At 36.6% G+C, this 9,479-nt stretch overlaps 1 protein-coding gene across 1 annotated transcript; it reads left to right on the top strand.

The window, feature by feature from the left end:
- The first annotated feature begins 7,628 nt into the window (after positions 1-7,628).
- LOC149925183 (uncharacterized) lies at positions 7,629-9,479 on the top strand. The gene is made up of 5 exons (XM_090160654.1): positions 7,629-7,746; positions 7,908-8,070; positions 8,860-9,094; positions 9,153-9,208; positions 9,280-9,479. Exons 1-5 carry the CDS (start codon positions 7,698-7,700, stop codon positions 9,404-9,406), a joined length of 630 nt encoding a protein of 209 aa, XP_090016780.1. The 5' UTR covers positions 7,629-7,697; the 3' UTR covers positions 9,407-9,479.

Genomic DNA, 9,479 nt, shown 5'->3' with positions numbered 1-9,479 from the left:
AATTTATATTACTCGTAACGTAAGTTTATATATTTCTGGTAATATGGTGGTGGTGGTAAGCCCCTTCGCTTATTTTTAACATTAACCTCAAAGCGAGCCCTAAACACTCATAGGAGAACCCATCTAATCAATTGGGAGATAACTTGTTAACTCAACGCGGTAGTGGTTCTGAGTTCTCACGTATGATCATAGTTATATTTATTTAATTACTAGTAAGAAGTTTTTAATTACTACTAAGAAAGGTACCATTGCCACCCCACTTATCTTCCATTATTCGAATGATCACTCATTTTAGTGAGGGCGTGTGATAATAATGTTTTCAACTAAATCACAAGCGTAAGAATCGTAATAATGACTACTGGAAATAAATTTGCCCAATAGCTAACGGAATTAGACGTAGGTGGTCCACCGTATATCCTATAGTACCAATCAAAACCGATCTATATAAAGTCATTGTTTCGCCTCAAAATGTGATGAAAACATAACGGCAACGCCGCTATCGTGGTTATTTATTAGTGGACTGTATACTTCGTCGATCCTAGTTACCCGAAACAAATACAATTCCTTTCTTTAATTCCGGATTTTCTAAATAGCCAGTCAGAAGGTCGAATTTTGTAAGGTGACATTCTTGATCTTCAATGAGTATTTATTAAAGCACCTGTCGGCTTTATCATTACCACTTGTATTATGATAAGGCCGTTGTTATAGAGATGGCAATGAATCTATCCGATTCTTCGGAAAAACTACTTTACTGGAAGGCGTGGTGCCATCTATTAATGGCTCAAACGATAACAATAGCTTTGACCATGGCCGTCACTTTGGTCGCAAATTTTTATCCATAGGGACGTCACAGTGCCATTACTCTATAATTATTATAATTAGGGAACTTATATAGTCTACTTGGATTTTAAACTAAATTATATATCCCATATAAAATATATTGTAACAAGTTGGCAAGCTTGCCAAAATATACCTCTCCTCGGAAGAATTTACCCTTGGGTGTATAAACTATTGGACACGGTACTCAATGATATTTCGCCATATTCATAGCGTCCCACAAAAAAAATTTATCCCGGTGCTATCCCAACCAGTAGATTATTTTTTATTATAATTATAATAAATATTACAAATGGTATTGCATTAAACAAATTTCCAATATCAATAGAACAAAAAACCAACTTAAGCTCAAATTGTTATTAAATTAACAAAGCAACGCTCACGAAACGTAAAATATACGTGCAAGAACCTATTTTATAGAGAAAAACCAACCCATTGTATTATAGGTCTTAAACAATCAAATTTATATGGAAAAACCAAAGTTGAAGCGAAAACCAAAACTATAAGTGAAAACACTAATACGAGGGGTCGGACACTTGCCTTTATTTTGTACGGGATTTCGGGATTTCGTAGAGATTTTGGCGATTTTATCATTACTTTTTGAAGTGATTTTGGGATTTTAATGTTAATTTACCATAGAGAGAGTTAAAAGATTTTGCGATTTTAGACAAAGTAAATGTCCGACCCCTCGCACTAATAAAAACTGCTTGGGCTCATGACGACAATCCAACGAAGCCGATAAAAATTAGTGTAAACAAAAAATCGTAGACATGAATTATCCCCCACATTATCAACATACAAGAAAATAAACCATAAAAAATATATATAGTTAATTAAAATACTCAGGAATCAAGAAAAAGTCAATCTAAATATCCACAGTAATAAACACTGTATTAACAGAAATATGCAATAAAAATATATAATAATAACCCAATCAAACAACAAGGTAATGTCAATCCATATACCCACGGTAACGAAAATTGTAATAGAAAATACCAAAAACGTTACTATAAAATTATAATACACCTAATGACAAAAAGATGGCGCTTTTGGAAAAACCTTTTCCCTGATTCTAAGAAACTGCGTACGCAGCGAATACGCTTTACTCCGAAAATGCGAACGCGTTCGCAGCCCAGACAGACACATACACAGAAACGGTGATTGTAATACCCCTCGGAGAGGTAAAACGTTACTATAATTTAAGTTATTGTCAAATTTAAGAACGCGCCAATGAACGAGAGGGGTACTTTTATGTCCTGCATTTTTGGTCAAAATGTAGCTTAAGTGTCTTGTTTTGATTTTGACGCTAGTGACATCTGCTGATAAAAGAGCTACTTCACGTCGAGCCGACACTGTCTTTAAAGTAAAGAAAGCAATGTTATAAATGGAATAGTTTTACAAACAAATAGTTATTGATATTTATCCGTGAATAATGGTTTGTAATTTGGTGCTAAACGAAGTCTATCTATATAGACTTACTAATTTTATTCGATCTGCCTGTCAAGTAAGCTCCAAAAACATAGAACAACAAATATAACGAAAAAATGCACTTCGAAAATTCGCAACATAATGTAGCAAACAACGGGGTATAGCAAATAACCGCGCAATCAGCTCGCTCTGAGAGTACGCAAATAGAATAAGCAACACAGTACACAAAACATGTGGCGTAAAAATATGCAACAAGTTATGACAAACACCCTGTACAACATATCACTGTTGTTAGCATTATACGAATTAAATCAATGATTTTTTTAACTAATCATTTAATCTACATCAAGCAACCTTAATCGACTATGATGAAAATGGGCGATTGCAAAGCGATTATCCTTAAAGACGGAGAAAAGAGCGAATTTCCACCCCTATAATTCCGTACTTAATATTTTGACAAGTGACAAATTGATTGACAGTTCTGACAAGTTGACTGGCAGCTTTGACAACTTCCTTCACAGCTCTGACAGCTTCTTGGACAATATTGTGGATATTGTCCCTTAGCTCTTTTATTGATGCTCATTATGTGTATTCTATTTAAGAACAGTCTGAACCGTCGGTCAAGCTGCCCACGCTATTATTCCTCAAGAAATCGACCATTTCAGGTAGGTGAGGTCGAAATTCACGCCCGGGAAAATGGAATGGTCGAAATTCGCGCACTAGAGAATGGAATGGTCGAAATTCACGCACTAGAGAATGGAATGGTCGAAATTAACGCACGAGAAAATGGAATTTTCGAAATTCACGCACCAGGAAATGGGGTCCTCCTAATTTTCTCACTTTCTCACTTTTCTCACTTTGCTCAGTCCTATAGAAATAAACAAGTGCGTCGAGATTGCCAAACGAGTTTCAGTGAGCAAAATCGAACTTTTCTCACTAGATAATAAAGTTGAAATCTCATTTCAATGGAAAATTGGATTTTATTCACTGGGCTATGTGGGAAAGCTACCTTGCGGGGGAAGTGAGAAAAAAGGTTTTTCAATTGTACCAAGCCTTACGCACCAGGTAAAGACAGGCGTGGAATGTTCTCTTTGTATTGGCAGCTGACGGCGCCGCGCACTCACTTCGCTCAAGCGCTGGAGGCGCGCGGCGCCTCCCCAACCCCAAACTAAAAAAGCGATGGGCCATCTATAACGCGACCTAGAGGACCGTACCTAGCTAAACGCACCAAGTATTGTCGAACAACTTACGTGAGATTTCAACTTTCTTATCTACTGAGAAAAATTCGATTTTGCTCACTTCCCCCGCAAGGTAGCTTTCCCACATATCCCAGTGAGTAAAATCCAATTTTCCATTGAAATGAGATTACAACTTTATTATCTAGTGAGAAAATTTGGATTTTGCTTACTGAAATTCGTTGGCCCCTCTCGACGTGCTTGTTTATTTCTATAGGAGTGAGCAAAGTGAGAAATTTAGGATCCCCAGAAAGGGGAATGGTCGCACGAGAAAATGGAATGGTCGAAATTCGCGCACGAAAATATGGAATGGTTGAAATCCACGTTCTCGATCTTTAACATCGGAGTACATTTTTAAACTATATATCCAATTGCCCGACATCTTGGACACTAGTTGGTGGCCAATTTATGTTTAAAACCACTTTTTATTTTTTTGCCGAAATTCTTATTAGGTATTTGATGAAATTAAAACGGTAATTACAATTTTATGTGTTTGGATTTATTACCTTATTTTTTGCTCACCCCACCCCCCGTGTAAAATTATAATATCTTACTTATGATAGCAGATTTAGGGCTTTAACTGTGATATGCATTCCTAAACCACTAAAATAAAAAGCGCAACTCAATTATGGTCGCCATCTTGGTTTCAAGATGGTAAACATTTTACTTTCAAAAATAGAATTTATTTTTAAAATAAAATCGACTTCAGGATTTCATAGTTTTACAGGTTGAGATACTATAATTTTTATTGTGGTACTATGATTTTTTACCCTTTGTACAATCACGGCCAACTTTGATCTTTCACGCTACAGCGGCCATCTCATTCGTTGACGTTTCTGTGTTAACCTATGAGCAAAAGATGTGTATGACGTGAGCGCCCCTTCAGGATTCTTATTTTTAGAATAGCTTTTACATTGAAGTCAATATAAAAACCGAGCGTGGTGCTGAACTCCTACACGTTATAGTACAGTTTATATGGCGAAAATCCTTGCTCGCGGAATTTCGACGAATGTGTTGGCCGCTGTAGCGCGAACACAATAATAATACAATAATTCGGTCAGAAAAATCTGGCAACGCTGCTATATTCCAAAATAAGGTTTTAATCTACGTCATAGAGATAGAAAAGAAATAGAGGCACTATTGTATCTGGCGAAGTTGACCGCGAGTGCCGAGTGCCGACCCCCTTTTCGCCAAAGTAGGCAGCCATGAGATGGGCAGATTACGTGGCGCCATCGATGCGCGTTGAATTGAAATACATTATGCCTTTTGGAAAATCAACTGTCATTTGATGTAAACAAAGGAAGGATAGATGGTGTTGTAAATTCTGCCCATCTCCGCTTTCATACATGCGTGGGGGGGGGATGAATTTTCCCGGTCAAAAACAGGGGTGCCTTAACGCGGTAATCTTCCATCTATTTCTTTTCTATCTCTATGATCTACGGCAAGTAACGCCATTTTGATAGAGCGACTATTGTGGATATAGCTCGATAGAGCTTGTATCAAAATTTAAAAGGGTGCGGGTGTGTTGTTTAAAGAGTTTTAAAAGCTTAAGTAACGAAGAAAAGCTTAGTTTCTTCAGAATACGATGTGTCAAAACAAACCAAGGTGAGGTAGCTCGAAAGTAGTCTCTCAAACGGCGTTATTTATGGCGAAGAAATCTAAGCCTTGGATCTTGCAATCTCTCGGGATAATTTCCAACGCGTATCGTATCGGGCTGATAACGAGTACAGTCTAGAATATATTACTGGCCCTTGCTCAAAGATATTAACTCACCAAGGCGGGGAAGTTGGCGACAAAATGCGAGTCGTGGCCTTTCCTGGCAGGAATCAAATCAGAGAGAGGGGGTTACAAGGGAAAGGGGGAGATTCTAATTCAGAATGGAAACCCTTTGTCTATAATCAATCACAAAATCAGTATTTAACACACAATACTGTATAAATAGTTAGGCCACCACGACTACTATTATTTTTTATATTCAAATAAATAAATATAACAATAATACACTCTTTGACGATAGATTCATTAAAACTATTTCTATAATAAACACTACAATTAAACTAGCGACAATTAATCTTGAATACAAAATAACACTCCAAATGATAATAGCGAGGGTAAAAACGAACGAAAAGGTAATCCTTACTGCATAAACATACGAAACGGAATGTGCTCTCAATCGCAAGGGGACCTGTTTTTAACCTCTATTCTCACAATAGCGAGGGCTTAAACCTTTTTTTCTAAGAATTTGTCTCTACTTTTTACTGGCTATTTCCGATTTGAACCCGGGTACTCCACAAGGGGGGGGGGGTATTGAAAATTTTTTATCATATCTTTAACTTGTCAGTTTAAAGTTTGGAATTGACCGAAAGGTTGAAGGGGACAACTTCCCCTTTAAACGTTTAAGCAATGTCCCAGAGTAAAGTGACCCCAATAGAATTTATGTCAGTCATAGAATTCCTTAACAATCAAAGGTGGGAACTTTTTCCCCTCTCTGTTTACTTCTCAAAATCATTAAGATGGCGTCACTATCAATATCCGAATCCATTTTTTTAAAACCCCGCAACATTTAAATACCAGTTTAAAATCCAAAATGAGTCTCTTTTCTCGATCAATATTTTCCTCTCAAAACTTTTAATATACCGCCACTATCACTATTCCGATCAATTTTTCTATTAATACCCCAATAAGTTTATATATCAAGTCAAAATCCAATATAACTACTTTCTACCCGATAATTTGTTTTATCTCAAAAACGTTTGGGAAACACCACTATCAATATCCGGATCAATTTAAAAAAAACTCTCAAAGGTTAAATTCTATATTAAAATCTATCCACCTGATAGACTTTTTAAATTTTTAGAAAACACCCCTATCAAATCCCTATAAATTTTTATCTAAAGCAAGTTTTTTATATCAAATCAAAAACAGATAGTCACTTTTTCTCCAAACTCTCAATGACACCACTATAAATTATGACACATTTGCTTAGTTGTTTAAAAGCATACCTTTAGTAGAATTTTATACTAAAAACGACTGGAGTTCAACACCTTCACAATCGCAGGCTATCGAATCGCAACCCGAGAGCCAGGTACGTGACGCACCCTTACCCATCTCGAAAATATACGGTTGGGATCTAAAATCTGAAATTTTCGTATCTACGCCAAAAAATTATCGACTTTCCTGGAAAATTATCGCACATTTCTTTTTTGCGCTAAATTTGAATTCATACATAAAATGCGCTGAATTTACACGATTTTTTGAAAGCACTACAGGGGTTTTATTTCAGGGAAATAAACAAAACGTCTATTATCATTATTAACTGAAATTAATTATCGTAAATTTTCGTACGTTGAGACAGAATTATCGAAATAATGGTACGATATCGTACGCCATGAAAATAATAGTACGCTCTAAATATTTCGATGAAATTATCGCGCTGTGCGATAATTATCGTAAGTCTGGTACCCGAGACCCGTGACTGGACCGTCTAGCGCGAGATAAAATTCCGGGGACCCCAAACTAGAAGAGATAAACAAAATGGTTCTCTTCTCGGTCTGTCTGTGATGCCACGACCGATTTTTTTGGGGGGGGAGGATACTTTTGATTGCCCTGAATCAATTAACATTAAATATTTAATCAGAATAAATTCCAATCAATATTTTCACTGTTAAAGTTAACTATGAAAAATTAAGTGTAATTTTTTTTCAGCAGATGGCGAACAATCCGAAAAGTGTAAAAAGTCCATCTTGGGACTCTTATAGGAGTCTAAAGAAAATGTTTTCTATGGCCTATAGAGGGCTCTATAGATATATCCATAGAAAATCTAATATTTCTAGTTTTTTCAAATACCTAATTTTATATAGAACAAGATCAAATGAATTCTTAATGTTTTTTATTGGAAACAGGTATTGGTAAAAGTCGCTAGATGACCTGGGCCTAAGGTGGTGCTTTGGGTATTAGCTGATTATTATTCATTATTATTAAAGACCTTGGTGAAAACTCCCAATTGCGACTAAATAATGAAACGCCGGAAACGAACAGCTGTTTTAGTTTATCAAATGTGAGCTATCTAATCTTAGCACGATACCGCGTGTTACAGAATTATTTTTTCATCTTGCTGACCTGAACCGGGGGATAAAAAGGGCATTCACGAAGTTTAGAGAAATACACCGGACATAAAAACAAAGGCACCGTATCACCATGGAAGGATATACTAAACATTTGCTCTTCGGGTTTCTGCTTATATGTGGTAAGTATAACTCTATCCATAGCCAACTAAAATCAATCGGCAATTCTAACCGTTTCGAAGACGGGCAGTTTTATTTGTTAAGTCTTTGTCTTCTGGTATTTAACACGAATTCCAACAACAGCATTCGAAGTTTATAAGATAGAAACTCTTTCATTGCGCAGTTGTAAACAGCGTCTTATCCGAAGCAACCTGCCAGCAGCGAGTAAACAAATGTTTGTTCGACGCTATGTCGGCGAGTGGAATATCAATGGAAGGGTTCGAAGATTTGGGAAAAGGCGATTTGACCGATATTATGCAGAAAATGGGAGACATGGACAGTTGCAAGTAGGTATCCCACCCAACCTTCATAAAGGATATGTTTTCCCCGTAACGCCCAATTTTATTCGATAACTTCCAAAGTCAATAAATGCTGCAGCTAGAACATAATATACCAGTCTGACAGCGCAAATTAAATCAGTTATTTTTACCATTTTCATTATTATTCTCGCATATTGATGCTTATATTTATTTTACCTGAAACGTTGCCGCTACTACTCTCGAGCGGTTTCGGTTCAATTTTGCATCAATCAACAGCCAGTATTAGAAACTTGGTGCCTAAATTACTGTTTTGAAAACAAAATGTTGGTCATTCTTCTAAGTCTTTTATTTTTGTCGATTTCCCACTTATAATCTACATACATTTCTTAAATGAAGTACGATTAAGTTTGAAAATTAAATCTTTAGATAGCCCTCGTCAATTCTGAGCTATGTATATAATTGCATCAAAAACATTTGGTTTTTAAATTAGATTTTTATCCGTTTCGTGTGACCATACAGCCCGCGTACGCACTATTACGATATTTAAATTTACTATCAATTAAGGAATAAGAAACGCGTGCAATGAAGAGATCTACAATTCGCGGTATAGGGAAAAAATATAAATAGATAATTTAGGGACACTTAGGTCCCCGGAATTTGGGCATAGGCTACAGAAAGGAAAATTATTCATCAATCGAAAGGTGATGTCGTTCTCTCGATGTGACTATATACATTGATAAAATATAAACTTCTAGTGCTATTAAATTTGATACATCCGATGAATTGGTTTTTATGGTTTTTCTTTGACTCGTGCAGATTCTTTACCAACTTCCGCGAATGCTACGCTGAAATTGATAGCTATTGCGAAAATGAAATTGATGACTCAATCAAAACGATGGTGCAATCTTTTAACATAGCGGAAGCTCAATTCCAATGTGGCGAACCGGGGGCTGATAAATGCATTCGTTTAGTGAACAAATGCGGGCTAGACGCTTTCCTTGTCAGTGGAATTACGAAAGAAGACTTGTTGAAAGTCAAACCACCCACCGAGGTAACAATTACTCATTGATTACGATTTATTTATCTCTGAAGTGAACTGTTCGTTGTAGGGCGCCATCAACCCCTTTGACTTAATCGCGCAACTCGAGGAAGAAAAGGCTTGCAAGTAAGATTCACACCTTCGCATCGTTTCTTTCGAGGTCAGTGTCCTTGAAAATAATTGACTTCCGCTTGCAGGTACTTCAAAAGTGTTCTAGACTGCACCGGAGCCGCTAAAGGTCAATGCGAAACTATCCCTTTCGTACAGTCAACTCTGTTTCAGATCACACAGAGCTCCGACAAACTTCGATGTGGACGCGTCTAGATTACGTGACCTTTTTGGCTCTGTCTAGCGTTTTTCAATAAATACGTCATAATAAAATGAATTTAATCTTTAA

Source organism: Leiobunum rupestre, chromosome 10, assembly GCF_980474605.1.
Source record: "Leiobunum rupestre chromosome 10, qqLeiRupe1.1.hap1, whole genome shotgun sequence".
NCBI lineage: Eukaryota > Metazoa > Arthropoda > Arachnida > Opiliones > Sclerosomatidae > Leiobunum > Leiobunum rupestre.
Note: the sequence above shows the minus strand (reverse complement) of the source record. Positions and strands in the feature narration are given on the sequence as shown.

Excerpts from the sequence above, each read along its gene's own strand:
- LOC149925183 (XM_090160654.1), top strand. The coding sequence starts at position 7,698 with ATGGAAGGATATACTAAACATTTGCTCTTCGGGTTTCTGCTTATATGT. Across the intron at positions 7,747-7,907 it reads CGGGTTTCTGCTTATATGTG|TTGTAAACAGCGTCTTATCC; the intron begins GTAAGTATAACT and ends TTCATTGCGCAG. Across the intron at positions 8,071-8,859 it reads GGAGACATGGACAGTTGCAA|ATTCTTTACCAACTTCCGCG; the intron begins GTAGGTATCCCA and ends TGACTCGTGCAG.